Source organism: Heliangelus exortis, chromosome 1, assembly GCF_036169615.1.
Source record: "Heliangelus exortis chromosome 1, bHelExo1.hap1, whole genome shotgun sequence".
Taxonomy (NCBI): domain Eukaryota; kingdom Metazoa; phylum Chordata; class Aves; order Apodiformes; family Trochilidae; genus Heliangelus; species Heliangelus exortis.
In genome coordinates this window covers 50,823,054-50,842,882 of record NC_092422.1, presented here as the reverse complement: position 1 = coordinate 50,842,882, position 19,829 = coordinate 50,823,054, and the positions used below count along the sequence as shown (strand labels likewise).

Sequence of the window (19,829 nt, the reverse complement as noted above, 5' to 3'; positions counted from 1 at the left end):
AGCTGAAGGTGAGGTTTAACAGAAGTTAAGTGTGAACAGACCAGTTTTCCAGTCCTAAATGAGTAGGAATTGAATTTGAATTGTTTGTTGCTTCTGCTCTACAAGGCCCTTGCAGCCTTCTAGTGTATTCTTGTCCCTGCAAGTCATCCCTGCATCTCCTCTCTGTCCCACACACTCATTCTCAGCAGGCTTCTGGCTCAGTTCATTTGTGATGCATCCAAATTGACTGGTTGACCTGGTGGTTTTCCACATCACTTGTGACCTTGGGCTCCTTCCAAACCAGCCCCGTGCTGATGCAATGTGCACAACTTTATGTCACAAACTCTCCTCGATTCTGCAGCAACTGTTATTTCCTTCCTTTAAAGCATTAAATAAAATAAAATAAATAAATCGGAGAAGATGGTGCGAAGAAACTACGGAGCTGCAATCCAGAGGTTTTAATCCCTCCTCTGTCAGTAGTTTACTGTGCAATCTCTGCCCTTGGGCAGGCAAGTCTTCTGCAATACTGCTCTCCCCAGAGGAACTAGCAGATTACAGGGATTACTGGTGGTACAATACTCCCTGAGATGTAGGTGAGAAAAGAGGATGCAGAGGACGCGCCAGCTAAAAAAAAAAAAATCCCTCAGTGGTTAAGGGTGTCAAGCCACCCTGCCAAGATAAACACTGCCTGCCCGCACCCCAGCAGCATGGGCAGGCAGAAGGGGCATGAAAAGAGTGACTGGGGCTAAAGCCACAGTGTGGCATCCTTGGCATGCCTTCTGGAGCATGAAAAGAGTATGTGCTGCTTCATACAGCATCTGTGCCTGTCCTGCACTTGGGGATTGCACTGGAGGATTTGTTACCTGAACATGCAATCAAGGATAAAATAAAATAAAATAAAATAAAATAAAATAAAATAAAATAAAATAAAATAAAATAAAATAAAATAAAATAAACCAATAATGATTTAAAAAAATTGGATGCTTTTCAGAGACTTCTCCAGTTTTCTTTGGCTATTTTTGTTACCCCAGCCCCTCTTCTCCGAGCTGTGCCGCAAGAAAGGATTGCCCTGACTCCATCTCATTTTAAAATGCTTCTTTTTATTTCAGTGGTTGTACATTGTGTGAATGAATTTAACGTCACAACAGAAATAGAATGGCTATTTAACAGATCACTAGTAGTTATATGCTGAAAAAGAGTGAAAGGAGGGGTTTCTTTTAACTGTTACCGAAATATTCATCGTACGTGTTGTCAATTATGCTGGATGAGAGAGGCAAACAAAAAGGTATTTTGCTGAGGTGCTGTATCCTTTGAAGAAAATAAACACTGAGACACCTCAAGTAACTTGAAACCATGTCCCAGCTACAGTATTCACTGTCTCTGTGTTGGCCCATCTCATGGTTCTTTTAGGGGGGTTTCTTTGTTGGTTTTTATTTTTTAATTAAACAAAGCATTTAAAATTTAATCATTTCCCTTAGACTTTTTTTTTTTTTTTTAAATATAAACAAAGTTTTGGCAAATAATATTTATACAGAAAAATAGTTTTAGATCTTCCCAAATTTTGAAATAGTCTATAAAATTACTTTATAAATAAATAAAATGCAGAATCTGTTGTACATGTATTTGCACATCTCTGTAATTGCCTCCTTACTGTTAGCGTAGGTTCGTACTTGTACAGTTTTCAGGAATATTACAAAGTCATAAAGTCGGAAAGTGGATCTCTTATTAAAAATACATTTTCTCTTTTTGTCTGTCAGTTTATCTGGATGAAAGACCTGATGTATCTGAAGCTTCGTCATCCATGGGCAAAAAAATAGCAGTATTGGATTAATTGTAAAAAACATAGAATAACAGTTATTTCGAAACATAAAAAGTTCACACAAAACAATGTCTTGAAGGGTTATCTACATAAAATATTTAAACAACATGGATAATTTACCATTTAGTATTATACAATAAGCTACCCAAATGCCTAAATTAACTATTATAAAAAAATAAAAACAACTTTGACAGATATAGGCAAGTTGCAGTGTCAACTACCTAGTTATAATGACTGAGAAAGTCTACAAATATTAGTGTTTTAATAGTATATAATGGTGATACCTTAACTGCTAAAGTAACAAGTTAAGATACATTATTTTTCCACAAATTAAAACTAACGCAACGTTACAAGCACTATGTTAATTTTACAATCGAATTGTGATTATTTTTTTTTCTTTTCCGGATGATCAAATCTCCAGCTTTATATATAAACAGTAAATTAGACATTGGACAAACAAGATTTAGCCAGGAAAATAATTTCCTAGACAAATAATTATACGGTTAATGCCTTCAGTCGTTCAGAACAGGCAGTGCTGCCAAAGTTTAAAATAGTTTACAATCAATCTGAAGAGGTTAAGTTAAAATACTGCAATCACTAATAATGTCCACATAGAAAACTTATGCTGCAAACAATTATACATAATATCCACTTATAACAGCTGTCTCGTTTTTTTAAACAATAATTTAAAAACTATGTCATTTATGTGATACATGTGCAACATATAAAATGTGAAATATGAAATATTTGGTACAATAGTGCTTGAAACAAATCTCAAATCAAACAAATGAAATTTTAATTATACATATATAATTACCTTGTAAATCAACAAAGTATTTAAAAAAGTAAACAACATTAAAATCTGCTTCATCCATATATATGCATGTATGTATATATAATATGTATATAATTGTATTAAAGATATCTTCATACTTTTGTGACATAAAATATGTTTTTAAAGAAAAACAATTAAAAGAACTATTTTTTCTCCACTCTAATCTGGTTACAATCTCATAATCCAATTAAAAAAATGCAAATACAGTCATGATTTATTAAACTGAATCTCATTCTACATTCTTAGTGTTCAGTTAATAGTCTAGATTAAAGTCACCTACGAAGTGACTCAACTGAATTTTAATTAAATTAGAGTATCATACAAATGTCTTCATCTACAGCCTTCTTTTTCTCCTTCTCTTTTCTTGGTTTGGTCTTTTGTTTGTTTGTTTGATTTTACATTTTTAGAAGTTACTTCTTTACAGCTTGAAACTTTTTGGTAACCTGACTATGAGTTTGAAAGATTATTCACTTCTGGTGAGATCTGAACTGTTGGCATCAGGCTCACTTTCATCAAGTCTGATGTGACAAAATTTAGGCACTTCTGCAAAGTCTCTTTTAAAAACATTATAAATATACTCGTAAAATAATATTCTCAAGACTTTGTTCTTTTGGGGATTGAAAGGGGTATGAAGTTCATACTGTGCAAATTTTTTAAATTTTCTTCTGCTATTCTGCTATGACTCAAATGCAACTTCTCCATACAAGTCAAACACCAACCATGTGCATCTAAAGAATTTGTGCTTTACTTTGGACTTCTGGCTAAAAATATTCAGATTGGCAGGGTGATGTGCAGGACACTGGGCTGCATTTCACTTCCTCTGTCTTGGAATCAACTCACGAGGGGAGCAAAACCAAGATTGTTTTGTTTTGGCTGTTCTTTTTTTTAACCGAGAAGAAAAACCCCAATCATAGGGTGGGTGAAAATTAAACCTGCAACTGGGATAAGTTTTTAGCCAATTCAACTTAATTATTGCTGAGCTCGAAAGATTCACTGACTAAACACTGAATCTCACGAGACTGACTTAGCTGGACCATTTCCATTAGGTATAGTTATGGAGAAAAGACAATATTTGCAAGAATTAAACTATGCTTAGAAAACCTTTAAAACTAAATGTTACCCTTTATGTTCTTGAAACATCACAGCTGGTATCAGGTAGTTAACTATTTTAGGTTGGAGTATAGTAAGCATACCATATTTAATATTCATATATGACATAGCAGCACTAGCTTTTTTTTTTTTTTTTCCTTTTTTCTTTTTTTTTTTTAAGTTTTTTTATTTTTTCTTTTTCTCGAGTTTGTGATTTGTCCATCAGAACAAATTCTTGACTTAGCATGCAGTTTGTGGCAACTCTAGAGAGGAGGAGACGGGGTAGTATGTACAGTAGCCGTGCTTGGCCGTCCGCAGGGAGGCTTCGTGACACTCGGTTCCGCTCCTGCCGGCTATTTCAGGATTATCTGTTGAGAGAAAGGGAAAAAAAAAAAAAAAAGCGTGATCACGCTTTTAGGGGGAGACGGGGGAGAGTGGTTTGCCCAGACGCTGGTGCTGGACTAACCAGGCTGGGGAGCAGCTGCTAGGGGACAGCAGCCCCTTCTCCTCACGCTGCCTGCAAGGTGTTTGTGCTTCACAAACCTGGGCGGCCTCCTCCTGCCTACACGTCCTCGTGGGGCGTGTGGAAATATGTGAAATGGGTGTTTTATGTCTCAAAATACTGGAGAGAGTGCCAAGGCCACAAAGGAAGGGCCTGGATGTACGTGGGGTGTGTAAAACCTGGTCTTCAGGGCAGAGGGAGGCAGCCCTGGCCTCCTGAGGAGGCTGGCAAGTGCCTGCTGCCATTCTTAGCTCCCACCCTGCTCCAGAGAGTCAGGAAAGCTCAGGGGAAATGGTGGAGACAGGGCCCCTTGCCACTATCAAACAAAAGAAGTGTACTGGGCTGGGTGTTTTCAAGCTTCTGTGTCTTCTCAAAGCACTTTTAGCAGCTGCTTTTTTCTTAAAAAAACAAAAATTATCTTCAGGTCAGCAAACCTGAGAGGTTTTTCATGCTTCCTTATGTCAGGGGATCCAGAGGGATGATCTTAAATGTACCTCTGCATGTCTAGCTGGTCACTAACTTTGCTGCTTTGCCTCCACAACGTCTCAAACTGAGGGTGAAGCAACCATTTTACAGATGCAAACTCTCATGCTTCCAGTACTGTGTGAAGGTTAAATGCACAATGTGCCCAGCCACTGACTCAACCAGCTCACAGTATTGGAAAACAGATTTCCATCACCTGCGTGGAACAGTTTTCAGTGAACGTGATGTCAAAAAACAGGGGTGTGATGTTTTATCACACCACTGTGCTCCAGACTTCAGCCCAAGTCAAAAGAATTAGACTGTATCTCCTGCTTTTCCTGTTTAATTTGGCACTCAGAGTATTTTTGAAAGCTGTATTTGTAGGTGGTAGGCAAGACAGTCATGACAGCATTTTGACCTACTTGTGTATTACAAAGCTAGACTGCTGCTTAATGCAATATTTATTTTAAAAGGGGAAAAAAAAAAAAAAAGATGTTTTGAATGTAAGTTCAGCAACATACTACCTCTGACATACAAACTGCTGAAAAGAAACACACTTGCCTCTGCCTGGAGGGTGCTTGCTGTGGTCTGCTGCCCCATCACACTTAACCCACCTCACAACCATTACTGCCTTGCTCTCTGTACACAGCTACCACCTCCCTGACCCCACCTAACGTGCCAGCATGCCAAAAAGTCATCTTTGATTACCATCAGCACTGAAAATCTGGTGACACGTGAGGCCCCATTCTGATGGTACTGTACAAACACCTGCTGCTCCAAAGGGCTTAACATCTAAATACATCATACTTCCAACAAGGACATATATTTTTAATGAACTTCCACCCATTGTGAGTTTGTTAGCTTATCACCTATCCTCTGTTTCCTATTGAAATAACAAAGAAATACCTTTGCTGGAATAATAAAGCCCTGCCTGTGATTGCCCTGGTCCATCTACAGCATGGTGATTTGACAGCATGTCAGAAGAATGTAATTGTGCTGAAAATAAGAGGTGACTAGGATTATCAGCACTGATATTTTTAGCATGTTACAGCCCAACATGTCAATGTAATTAATAAAACAGCTTTAGCTATACTGGGTTAGCCATAATCATGCAACTTTATTTAAAGGATTCTGTGGTCTGATTTAATGGGACACTCAGTGTAAAAAAAAAAAAAACCAAAACACTGCAGCTGCCTACATCATCTGCCAACTTTTCAGGGGGTAAATTTGCATTTTCCTGTAGCTTTTATTCTCCCTGTACAGGGAGACATAGCTCTTCACTGCCCCTTGTGCCAAGATGTTGTAAAGGGTCCAACAGTCCCACAAGACTGATGCTCCCACTTCCCCCAAAATGTGTGGCAGAAGAGGCAGAGGGCCTCAGCTCAGGCTTTCTCTTGGGAAAAGGGTTGGATTATCCCTGGCACTTTGATTAACCCAAGTGCAACTCACCCTGCAGCATGCCAGGCAGGGTGGATGGGTGGATGGGGGCCTGGGCAGTGACGATGAGCAAGGACCCCATCTCTGCCCCACTCTGCTGAGAGGCAGAGCCCAGGTAAGGACTCCTACTGTCCCATCCCTATTCCTGTTGTTTCTCCCCTCCTCTCCAAACTCAGGAAACAGCAAAGACAATGTGAAAGCTTTCCTTTTGTGCACGACCACGTCCTGTTTACTTGGCTGTGGGTGCAGGAGGAGCAGCCAGAGCTCTCCCCACCACACTTCTCCTCCTGCCAGTGGCCACCAAGCCAGTTCGCTCCCACCTCATCCCATTCCCTAAGCTGCCACTCGTGCAGGGGATGGAACTGGGGCATGTTGCACCCTGGCTATTTCTAGTACACGTAGGAGTCCTCCTAGGAAAAAAAAAAAAAAACAAGTTTCTCCTTCAGAACAAGCTTCTCCAGTGTGGAGATGGAGAACTGAGGAGCTGTATTTTAACTTCAGCCACAAAGTGTAAAACCTACCTGGCAGCTTGTAATTATATGTTAACACCCTGTTTCTCAAAAGATATCACAACTCTGTCATAGCTACATACACATGTAGCAGTCTCTGCAACTGTTTTTTTCACTGTGTCTGACAGAGAAACATAAAATGCTAAACTACTTTACATAAAAAAAAAATGCTGTTAACTTCTTCTGTTTAATCTACAAATAAATTAATAAACTGTGATGGAAGAGGGAGGCTGTCTAGGTCTGCATCCCTTGCACTGAAAAAGGAGAAGCTGTACAGAACATATTGACTGAGGAACACCCATGCAAACACTTCTTACAGAGTATGCACTCCCTTCTTACATGTAAATATGCCCAATGACCTTCATGTTTGCTACTGAGTTACATCTCAGATGTACATATATATCACTTGTCATGTTTGCAGTGATACTTACTGCAGCTTTCCAGTGAAAGGGGTCTACAGGAAAGCTGGGGTAGGACTTTTTCCACAAGTGTGTAGTGAGAGGACAAGGGGCAATGGTTTAAAACTTGAAGAGGGGAGATTGAGGGGAGATTGGGAAAAAATTCCTTCCTGTGAGGGTGGTGAGACACTGGCACAGGCTGCCCAGAGAAGTTGTGGCTGCCCCCTCTCTGGAAGTGTTCCAGGCCAGGTTGGATGGGGCTCTGAGCAACCTGGTCTGGTAGGAGGTGTTCCTGCCCACAGCACAGAGGTTGGAACTAAATGATCTTTAAGGTTCCTTCCAACCCAAACCATTCTATGATTCTGTGATTCTATTATATCATTATATTTCACAAAGACTTGACATAACAAATACTGACACTTTTACTGAAGTATGTAAAAGCATAAAAAAAAAGAAAAATAAGACTACACAGTAAGTGTATGTGTACATACACACACACACCTGTAGACTCAAATGTACAAAGGTTTATAGGTCAAGCATAGGAAAGCATTTTCTTGTGGTCTGTATGGATAAGATTGTACCCATATCCTAGGTGTGGGACTTCCCAGAAAACATACTCTTGCTACTGCAGTGAGATCTAATGAGAACACTATTTCTAGAAGAAGCAGAATGGTCTGGCACTTACAGTCTGGGCTAATAATGCACAGAAGATGTAATAACAACAAAGGGCATTTTTGGAGGCAATCACACATAGGGTACTTCTTACTTGGTTCTTGTTTGAAGAGCCAGAAATCACTAAAATTGTGCCAAGGTACTAGACTAGTACAATGTACTCATAATACCAACTAGCACTAGACCTCACTGAAACTGCAAATATGTAGAGGGAACCTAAATTTCTGCAAACTACTTCCTAACCACCAAGAAGCACTTGCTCATCCAAATTTTCCAGCTCTTTAGAGGTGGCTTTTTCAGCTCCCAAATGCAGGGATTTTCTCTCTTTTCTATCAGAGCATGGCTCTTTTAGACCTCTACTTCCAGGATCCATGAATGACCAGAGTGGTCATTAAACCACCTGTGCAACACACAACACAGAACATCCCTACATTCAGCCAGGGTTGCTCTTAAGGGTGATAACAGTTCAGAAATGTCATCCATGGGAATGGCAACCAAGAGAGATGTTACCACCAATGGTTTCAGATTCTCTCTGAACTACAAATTACAGCAATTTGCAATTGCAAAGCAGTATGCAGCAAATTGATGTCGACTTGTGATTTCCTCAGATCCTGAAAAGTTCCAGTAAGACTGGTTATTGTCTCCAGACTCAAAAAAAAAAAAAAAAAAAAAAAGAAAAAAAAAATAGAATCTCTTTTAAATTAAGGTGGAAATTTCACTTTTGTGAGCTCTTTTCTGACACCCAGGTTACTATGTGCACTGCTTTACTTGATCCAGTTCACAGAATCAACCAAATCACCCAGACTCATGACTGGGTGCTAAGAATTTCAAGACCACTGTTTGGCTTGAGATTTTCTGTTTTGAAGCTAAACCTCCCGAAGCTTCTTTACCCCTTCTGTGCTTCTGTGTTCAATTCTGTTTCCAGTCCCAGATTTATCATACAACAGTGAGTACCATTCTGCATTAAATCACTGTACATGAACTACAGATCTGTCACAGTGAATCAGGTGGAAAACATGATGTTGCATCTACCTCTGAGATGTTTCTCTTTCAGAAGTTTGGAAATTATTTCTCTAAATTACACTTTGCTCTGCAAGAGTTAGTATGATTTAAGAGGGCATCAAGATCTTATTTCATTTCCACATTGCAAAGCATTTATCCCTCCAAAAATGAACTCATACATAGTAAATATTTTACACTGCTCAGTCTTTCATTTTAAGCGCAATGTAGTGATAGGAGTTTTTTGTAGACAAGATTAATCACAGATGATTTCAGGAAGGCACACTTCAGCTGGTCTCCCCATTTTACATTTTCCTAGCCTACCTCAGGCAACAGATTTTAGCATGAGACAGATTATCAGCTCCTGAGGCCTTTTTCCCTTTTGCCAAATATGGGTCTGTGGCAAACAGTTCACATTGAGGTATTTAACTTTCTAGACACCTGCATCAGGGCAGATGAATCCTCCCTCAGTGACATTTTCTATTTTCATGTTTTTCACATGAGTAACAGACTGGTCAGATATATCTAGGGTATACATTAAAAAGGACAGATATTTTCAGACAGCCAACTTGTATCAGGCTGTCTCATAACTTTTCCTGCCTTCTAAAAATAAAACCGACACCAAGTATTTCTTCTCCTTGCAATGAAACCTAAGACTATTTATATACTTCTCCATGCCTTTGGGAATGCCTCCATGTCTTTATTTTTCATTTTCTCTTAGAATGCTCTTTTGTGGCATGCACCTCATTCTTCTTATTCAAAAAAAATCACTAATTTTTTGTTTTTTCTCAAAACAAACATTTATATTTTTATATTTATAGTAAATACTCAGACACTTACTGAGAATAATCACTATTGTATCAGCTGTGCTTGGTCTTACTTCATTTTTACATAGCCTTACAGGTGGACTTTTTCACCTCCTATTTCTTCATGGCTTCAGCAACAGCACCTCCATGGGACTGAGCCTTCCAACCCCCAGCCCCAGGTCTCCTCCCTGATCCTCCCCCAAGAGATGGGATTTCCCTCTGTCTTAAGTGCCTGACAGCTGAGCCAGCTTCAGCTCTCACTTGCATTACCAGCATCCTGCCAGCCCCCAGTGCTCAGCCTGGAAAGGTGCTTGGGTACACACACCACATCCCCCTCATCTTAGCTGTTCTTCTGCCCCCTTTCCTGGTCCTGGCACTCGCTGTATTCACCCCCTCCATGACCTACACTGCATCTCAGGTCTTGTCACAGCTGCAAGAGCCCCCCCTTCCTTGCCCACACCAAATACATTTGTACATTCATGCAACATCATCTGTCCCCAGGCCTGCCTCACTCATCTATGCCTTTCCACTTTGAGGATTCATGGCCACCAGTCTGTACCTCTGTGAAACTCACAGAAATATCCCCAAACCAAGCCTAGTAATAGGGGTGGAGGGACCTGCCAAAAGCAAGTTGTTACCCTGCTATCACTGCCCAGCACTTCACCACTTTCCATAAACTCACTGAGCTCCACCTTGTGTCACTGGCTTCTTTCCTCTTGATGTCCTGAAGCCTCATTTTCATTTCCACCATATTATGATTTAATGTAAATGTACTTATTTTTCTTACTGTGGTGTGGACCTCTCCTCAAATAAGGGGTGAAGAATTTTTATCTTTTTGTTTCTCCATTAATCCAGTGCAACCCAAACACATTTGTCTACTCAAATTTGTGTATAAAGGGTGAGATGTCTAGGCCACAGATGATCTCCTTGGTTTTCTGCCCATACAGTAACTAATTTAGAGGGCACTAATTGTTTCCCAATGGAAAGATCCTACTTGATTGGCTTTCTCACAGTCCACCCCCTGACATGGTCATTCTGGTGGTCTCCTCCATCCTCTCTAAATCTGAGTGTCTCCAGTCCTCCCTGTACAGTATTTTGACAACACATCTCTGGAAATGGCTGAGGGTGACACGTCCATGCTGGAGTGGACACATCTGCTGGCACATTTTCCACTGCATCAGGCACAAGCTGTTAGCCATCAGGGTCTCACAAAGCTGACAAAGACCTTGCCTGAATTCAGCTCTTCATGATCATCTAAAGAAAAGATCAACACAACTATGGGATGCCAAAGGGCTCGAGGGTTCAACAAGATCACCCTTCTCTTTTAATATCCATGAGGTCCTGAAACACAGCCCAAAGCCACGTGTGCTGCCAATTCCTTAGTGTGTTTATGAGCTTCAATAGGTATTTACACAAGTAATAATGTATAATATTTAAGTTTGACTTAATAGGTATTTACTCACTGTGAAGAAACTGAGCAACTCGTTTTAAAAATTAAAGAAATCTGGCTTTATTTATTCTTCTTTAAAGTAATAAATAATTCAGTACTAAAAAATAATCATAACGTTCTCTAATATATTCTACAAAATCTTTTTTTTAACTAATCACACAGCCAGCAGACAGACTATATGGATGTGAGAAAACCACTGCTGTAACATTTAGGAACACCCATACAGTAACTATTTTGAATAGCCACTCAATTTTACCTTTCAGCAGGTATGAGCTAATGCAATCATCTGTGTTTTTCACTTCCTACTTTCAGGTAATTTTCCTTCTCTTCTTGAATTTTAGAAACTGCCTGAATAGGCTTATGCAGAGGAACAAGGAACACAAGCACAAAGGAGTGAAAGGGCAAGCATGACTTGTGCATTACCTGTGTAAACACCTGCATTCCTCTTGTAAAGGGCCTACTTCTCCAAACACCCATTTTCTTAGGCGTCCTCATCTAGCTTTCATTTTTTTTTTTTTTCTTCTTCATCTTTTTTTCTTTAAAAAAAAAAAAAATCAAAATCTGCTTTCTATTTTCCTCATGTCTAAATCAAGCCAACCAGGACTGTCACTACACACGTAGCATCCCTCCAGGCAAACACAGCCTCTGCACGCAGAGCAGGGCCAGCACTTCTCCAGGTTCCCTGGCAGGAACCAGCACACTGAAAACCTCTCCCCCTCCCAAAACCTGGCACTCCAGTCCAGACTCTCTTCCAAGCAAGACACAGTCCAGTGCAAGCAACATCCGGATATTAACTCAGACACTGAAAGGTACCAAATTTATGTTCATCAGAGCTACTCAAACACCCCATTTGTGTCAGTTCCATAAAACTCACTATATACTTATAACTTGTCAGAGGAAATCGATGTTCCTGGCTTTTGACTTCTTACTGCTTCCTTAATTTTATTCTCATCCAAATACTCTCACACAAGCAGACAGACACATAGCACTGCGTGTCACTGCAGATAATATTGCACCAAAAATGAAGTCAGTCAAAGCTAACTAATCCCTGCACCAAGCTGATAGTCATGACAGGTACAACAAACAAATAAATAAATAGATTTTTCTACTGTGGCTATGTAGGCAGCCTCCTGCACATTCTAAAACAAAGAGTGGCTTCTGTGGTAGGCAATAAATCATGCACTGAGATAAAAATACACCATTTGTTTATTTCAAGGGAAAATAGTTGGAGTGGCTAGAGATGTCCAGATGCAATTATTTCAAAGAGCAGAACCCCAAAGAAGTACAGCTGGGGGTTTGCACTGCCCTGAGTTGTTAAAATTTTATGATGGGAAAAAAACAGACTTACATGAGCTGTGTGCATATGCTAAGCACAATGAAACAAGCTCCTTTTCCCCCAAATGCCTACAAAATGAATTCACCTCAGAAAAATTTTCCTATATTTGAATAAAAAAATACATGCCCCAAAAGCCTTTTGCTCAGCCTGTCAATTAATTTGTTGAATGAACAAGTTAATTTGTTGAATAATAATTGAAAGCAAGAGCATAAAAGGAAGTTCCCATATCAAACATAAATACATTATTTTAATTGCAGTGATATGAAAGGTAAAACAGACTAAAACAGAAAAGGGAAATATGCCTTGATCTTTTGTTACATAAAAGAAATAAGCATTTGCTTTCTCTTACTGCTACTGTTATGTGACACTGCCATCTAGCAGGCTACCAGGGGAAGTCAGGTTTCAGTCCTACACAAGGGGAGGGGTGTGTAAAGGGAAAAAAACCCAAAACAACCAACCCCACAACCACCAACCCAAATATTTTCCATTTCTTCCCACACGTATACAATTATGTGATCTAAAACTCCATATACAAGCCTGCCAGAAGTGTTCATCATCTACACAGAAACAACACTCTTAAGAAACCAGATATTAAGAAACAAAAAAATGTTATTAAAACAAAGACTTGTTTTCATGAAACTTTAAAATAGAGTTCCTTTAAATTTTCAAGGGTCATCTTTTGGGTTTGCATCCTTACTGCCTCACAGTTAAAGAAGAATTTTCTAACAATTCAAAAGGTCTTCTCTTGACACTGCTTGAGATCTGTACTCATCTTTAAGATTGGAAATTCTTATTTCTTGAGTTTAATTAAGAATTTATTAATCTTCTATTTAAAAGACTGTTAATTCTGAAAGTCACAGCTACTTGCACGTAACTCAATGTCTTTAGACAAGAAACTTGAACTGAGGCTTGTGATTCTTGGTTATATAAGATGAAAGATAAAGCAAGCAGTTTACATTTGCCTTTCCTACCATGACAAGCTATTGCTATTCAAATTTCCATCCTGGTGCAGATACAAGGCAAGATGTCCAGTCCTGAATCTCAGATGCCAAGGCTTGGGGCACCTCTACATCCAGCAGCACAGCACCATACACGGCCCCACTAGATGCTCAACACTGCTCTTGCTCCCTACAAGTATCCCCTTTGATAACACACCTGAGAAAGGAACCTATTCTTCTATCTCCTTGCTTGGAATTTTTAAAGTCAAATTGTCTTTTCTGTTGTTAGAACAGAATTTTCTCCAGGAGTATTTAACACAGTACTATGTGAACTTTCTACATAAAAAGACAAAAAAAAAATGTATTTTTAGATGCTTATTATTCACAGCAGAAGTGCTTTCTTACCTGTTTCCCCATTCCCTTAGAAACAGCAATTAAAGCTTCTCAAACCACTGACAACAACTGTGCATAGGCTCTTATTTGTAACGTTGCTGTATACTGGCACTGAAGATGTAAATAACATTTGTTTCCCTTTCCCACCCTTCTTTTCTAAAGCTTGCTTTCAACGAGCAAAGAAAAAGGCTGTTTCCTACCACCTTCCAGATTTTGCAGTTAATTTTCTCAGTATATTGCTACTCTTCTTCCCATGTACAAGTTCAGCACGTTTCCACATGAAGTGAAGAGAACATGAGACAGAAAAAGTTTTGCCAGCCATGCCAGAAGGCTTTCTGGGGTTAGATGGGTCACCTGGAGGAGGAAGCCATTTTGGGGGTACCAGGGAGTATTTGCAAGAGGTAACAAATGGCACTTCTGCTTTATACAGAATATATATATATACTTTCAACAAGACAAGAGGACACAGTCTTAAGTTGTGCCAGGGGAGATTTAGGCTAGATATCAGAAAGAATTTTTTTACGGAGAGGGTGATCAGGCAATGGAATGGACTGCCCGGTGAGGTGGTGGATTCTCCATCCCTAGAGACATTTAAAAAGAGACTGGATGTGGCACTCAGTGCCATGGTCTAGCAACCACACCGGTGGGTCAAGGGTTGGACTTGATGATCTCTGAGGTCCCTTCCAACCCAGCTAATTCTATGATTCTATGATAAGAAAAGAGTTTGAGTAGGTGCCAGGTGACATTTTGGTCTAAGGAAATCTACATCCTCTGGGAGTGGCTGCTGCCTTTGCCTTGGCAAGGAGAGGTGCTCTGTTGCTGCACGTCCCATCACTCCTCCTTCCCTGCCAAGCGTGGCATCTCAAGTCCTCACTGAACACCGGGCAATATTTTATGTTATGTTAACTACTTTTTGAATTCTGGGGCAAATATTCTAATTGTCCTTTCGTTTGTGGCACTCAAATGTCACATAACTATTTCTGGTTTCACTCCATTGTATTTTTAAAGATTTTGACAAAACTGAAGGCTACTGAATGATTCCATAATTAATACCTGCATAACTGCCACCTGATTTAGTGTGAACACTGATACATAATATAAAACAGCTGTGCTAGATCATCACAAGCCTCAGCATGAGACAGTCTGTTCATCTTGTATTTCTTTTCAGACACAGCCTACAAGTTGTTCCATTTTTCTACTGGATCTGCCTTTTAATTTTTCCTTTTTGGTGATGGGATGCCTAACCAGTAGAAAAATGTTGTAACTAAATAACATTTTTAAGTAGCATTCTCAGTAATGCTATTTTTTTTTTACTGTCAGTCTTTGCCTTGTTTTCATTGCTACAGAAAATAAATTCATGGTCTGTTCTGTACTGATGTGAGGGAGACAATTTTCTTTAAGTAACTTGAAATTTGGTCATTGCCAAAGAGTAAGGAAGCACCCACGAAGTTTGAGGGCACAGATTAGGACACAGAAATGCTGGTGTCTAACCTCCCATCACAGCTGGTGTGGTGATACACCCTGCAAGGGGAGGGCACACCCATGGAATCTGGAGGTCACTTCATGTGGTCACCTACTGCAGGCTCAGGTCATTCTCTCACCGGGCTTTTAGTACCGTTTGAGCTAAGGTCTCCCCCCTGTTGTCCAGCTACCAGTTCCAAAGTGTGCAGCTTTGTCTGTAGATCCTGAACTGTATCTCCCAAGCTTGTCAAAATGTCTTGAATAACCTCGACATCAGAGGTTATCTTAGGACAAGCATAAACGTCAGCAGACACGTGTTTAGGCAACTGAACCAAGCCCTGCGTGACTTTTGAAGGGTGAGCCAGAATATTCCCCATGCTTCATCTGACTGAGCTGATGGCCTTCACAATCTAAAATGGACACTTAAACTTATAGCTTCTATGTAGGGACCCATACACAGATGCCAATGCTTCAGTGTCTTAATTTGGGGCTAAACCCCAACTTCTTCATCCCTGTAGGACTCGCCAGTGTAAATATGTAAATGAAGCAATAGTGAGCCTTTCTACTCAGAAATTTAAAGCTCACCAGAACAGGTGTTGGCATTACTCAAAACTGAAATTCAGTTTCAGAATTCACAAAAACACCTCTCTCAAAACATGCTGTGATAGATCATCATCTGTGAAATCTTGCAGCTACCTGTGAGTGAAGCTGAAGTGGTAACAGTTTCCCTGCTTGCTTAAGTACTGCTAGTCCACTAGCTACAGCAGTAAGAACTCAAAGCTGTGCTGCAGATCTCTGAAGTATATATTTATCCACAATTACTGTATTAATATTTTAAGTAAGATGTTTTACATACCTTTGCCCACATGCATGCACTAGAGGGAGCTAGGACCAAACCCTCAGCATATGATGCCCTAATGCTGCTTCTCACTGGTATTTCACACTTTGCTGCTTACCTCCTCCAAAACAAACTTTGTCACCATCCCCAATGAACATAAATTCACTAAGGATCTAACCCTCCAGGAAAGTTAAGCAGCTGTGTTTTCCAGCCCCCCTCTTATGGAAACAGCTGGAGCAGTTCTAAAGCAGGAAAGAGGAAAAAGGGAAAGACCTCTCACCTCTGACTGGTCACACTCCAGGCTTCTCATGTCCCTTTGACAGTCCACCTGCCTTTCCCTGGTAATCCCAAGATAAAGTGCTCTCCTCCATCCCCTCTCATCCCAGCCTGGCAGCTCGAGTAAGCAGGGACACCTCATCAGGTAAGATGCCCACATGGAGTGACTGGTAACACCACCAGCTCTTGGATCAATTGAGTCAGTTTTTAATCAGGATTTGTAAAACAGGATTTGCTAAAGCACTTCTGCTCCATCCTGTTTTCATTGTACTAAGCCACAGAGATTCTCCTCCTCTCTGAAGTACCTAGAAAATGGTTTTCGTTCTAAAACCTAACTTCTCTAAGTCAAAAAAAGTCAGTAAGAGCAAGAGACTTCGGATTTTCCCTATATTCTTAACTGATGTCACCCTGTAAGGATGTACCATGGTATAGCCTTTAATCCTACACAATTTTCTTAGTGTGCCTCATGCCATACATTGAACAGACAACACAGAGTGAGACCAAGCATTACTAACTGTGTGTGTGTGTCAATGCAGGCATGTTTTGAGCTGTTACTCATGTTATTTTCAGAAAGAAAGGACATACAGAAGTTGGGAAGCATAGTTCACCTTTTTTTTTTTTTTTTTTCTTTTCTTTTCTGTTCTTTTTTTTCTCTTTTTCTTTTTTTTTTTTTTTTTCCAAAAATACAAGCTGAAAGCACATACTAAATAATTTGTTGAACTCAAGAGAGTTGTTTTATTTAGCCATCAGCTGAGATGCTGTAACTTTTAGGATGTTGATTTTTCCTTCCACTGGTACTTCAAGGACACTGGGATCATCACACTCAAGCCAAGGAAGTCCAGCAATCTTTGTCCAGGCCAGAATACTAAACCAAATGATACTGAGTTACATGATTAAGCCCTGATGTAACTTTCTGCTCATGCCTGGCACTGTGAGGAAAAGCAGTGGGACCCGAAGTGGGATGGGATGAAGGCTGCAGGTTTATTAAAATAGTGTACTAGAGACATTGAAAAGAGGAAACCATATCCCACAGATAGATAAAACAGTGAGGCAGAGACCAGAAAAGGAAATTTAATCTCGATGGGAATAAAGAAGTCCTGTTCTGAAATACACAGGAGAGTTTAAATCCATAGAAAGGGACACAAACACAGGACACTATAACCATAAATGAAGCCTTAACCCAAGTTAATTACCTGCTCCTCCTCTGTTTCTTGGGCTAGGGAAATTCTGAGAGTTAAGACCCCTGAATTACTATGGGGTCTTTCCCAGTGTTGTAGCTTTGTCTCCAACCTTTAGGGGACTGTAAATAAACAGCAAACTTGGAGATTCTCCTTCTATAAACAAGTTTCTTCTACTTTTATTACTTTCAAATACACTTTTTTTTTTTTTTTTTTTTTTTTTTTTTTTTTTTTTTTTTTTTTTTTTTTTTTTCCAGCAGGTTTTAAAGATTTGCAATGACTAACACAAAGACAGGAGTGAGAAGTGAAAAAGAGAGCTGTGGCACACATTACAGAAGCCAATGAGGAAAGCTGTTGATGTTGCCATCTCTTCCATGTGCAGAAATGCAGAGCTTTGATTATGTGCCTATGCACCTTCTGCAGGCAAGAGAAAGAGGCAGGACCCTCCAGGGCAATCTACCTTTCAATAACACAGACTTCCAGAAAAGGAGATGAACTCTGGAAGCCAAATTTCTAAATGGCTGAAATTAAACAAGTGGAAACCAATCCCTGTGTTAAACCATCCTTTCATTTCAGCATGGTGTTATATGTATGCCCACACAGACAAATATAGCAACTAAATAAACACAAACACACACTTTGATAAATCCTGTAAAATTTTAAAAGCTGCACTCCTGCAATGCAGACAAAATCTGCACTGGGAAAGGAGAGGCTCTGCCTGCCATTCTGCTAGGTGAGAAAGTGCTTCGAGGCACACCTCTGTCTCCCCAGTGCCACAAGTTACTTGTGTGAAAGTAGTTCCATTAAGTAAAAAAAAAAAAAATACGTGTACACATATTTATTTTACTTCAGCCACAGTCAGCCCCCTGGAGCTCAGAAGAGTGGGTGGGGAAGCTGCCCCAGAGGCACTCCTGTGCTACAGAGGGTCCCCAGCCCCAACACCCCCTTCCTCAAGCCACTCTGTTTTCTCACAGTCCCTTTGCACCTTCAAGTCCCTCTGTCACTTTTTTGGGGATCCCCAAACTACACTGGAAACCACCAAAGAATTTTCTGCTGCAGAGGCTGTTCTGGGAAGGATAGTGAAATGCACCTTTTGCCTGCTGCACTTTACTCCTCGTCCCAAGCTATTTTTTTTTTTTCATGAAAATAAGCTAGCTCTCAGGAAAGAACACATAGACACAACAACTTGCTTCTGATGAAAATGCTAAAAGCACAAACACCACAATGTTGGCAAATGAGCCCTTTAAAAAAAAAAAAATGGACTGGCTTGTGTTTCTTTAAGAATGCAGGGTGTATTTCAGAGGTAGTATATTTTCCTAAATTATTACAAATAAACTCTTGTGACAACTTCTGTTTCTCTATGGGATACTTAAATAGTTTTGGAATCAACAGTAAAAAAAAAAATAAATCTGCTGTTATAGCATTATTAAGCAAAACATTTTCACTGCTTTCTTTCTAATTCCTTGGCAGGTGGAGGAAACTGAATCAACGGGTGAGTGTTTCTACTTGGTCTGCAGCAGCTTTTGGGTTTGGCAAGGAGCAACACATGAAAGGCAATGGGGACACAGCTCTTTGCTTTCACTTGGGGAGCAAACCTGCTTGCTCCCTCCTCAGTTTGACCCCTCAAAACCCGAGGGAAAACAGCTCTCAAGTGGAAGCACCCAAGCATAGCCCTGAAGCACAAGAAAAGCCAGAGTGACCCAAGTGCTGTGCAAACCCCTCCCTGGTGGGAATCTCTGTAGCTCCAATGGAGGAGTCAAAGCTACAAGCTGCACCAGATACCTTTTCTCTGGGAATCAGGCCCTACAGAAGGAGGAGGAACCCCTACCCAAATGAAAACTGCTATTAACATAACAGACAGAAGAAGAAAAGGAGAAAGGATCAGCTTTCAAAGACTGCCCCTGTCAATAACCCCAGGGGTTCTTTGTAACTATGTCCTTCCTCAGGGAAATCTAACTCTCAGGTTAAAGATACACTTTCAAACATCAAGCAGGCACAGTTGTAAATATCTCCAGTGCTGTTTTGATCGCTAGCATTTACAGAAAACATTCAATTTTGTTTCTAGTTTTTTTTGGTTTTTGTTTTTTTTTCAGCTACCTTGTCCCACTGGTGATTTTAGACAGCTTCCATGCTTACAAATTAGTCACTTCCACACACTACATGGAGAAGGCTCCATTAACACACCTGCATGTTTGGAACCTAGGATGCTCTTCCTTTTGAACTTAGGAGTTAATAATAGACTTTTGTAAGTAGTCCAGTACTATGGTGACTCTAACTCCAGCTGGGTTAATTACACAGTAATTAGGTACAAACATTGCAACACGAAACACAGCTACATCATTATTTGCAACAAATGTTAACTCTAAATAAGTGCAACCTGTCCCACAAACACTTGCTATAAACGACTTCAAAGTAAAATTTGATGGGGTAAACACAGAAGAAAAAAAAAAAA

General features: G+C 40.0%; 1 protein-coding gene across 19 annotated transcripts in view; it reads right to left on the bottom strand.

Moving 5' to 3' along the window:
* Nucleotides 1-1,059: 1,059 nt before the first annotated feature.
* The window catches only part of MBNL2 (muscleblind like splicing regulator 2), a 109,088-nt gene continuing 90,318 nt past the window's right edge, over nt 1,060-19,829 (bottom strand). For all 19 annotated transcript variants that reach the window (XM_071742133.1, XM_071742034.1, XM_071742176.1 and 16 more), the window contains one exon: nt 1,060-4,090. In XM_071742133.1, coding sequence (XP_071598234.1) covers nt 3,963-4,090 — 128 coding nt within the window. In that variant the 3' untranslated portion in view covers nt 1,060-3,962. The remainder of the gene's footprint in view (nt 4,091-19,829) is intronic.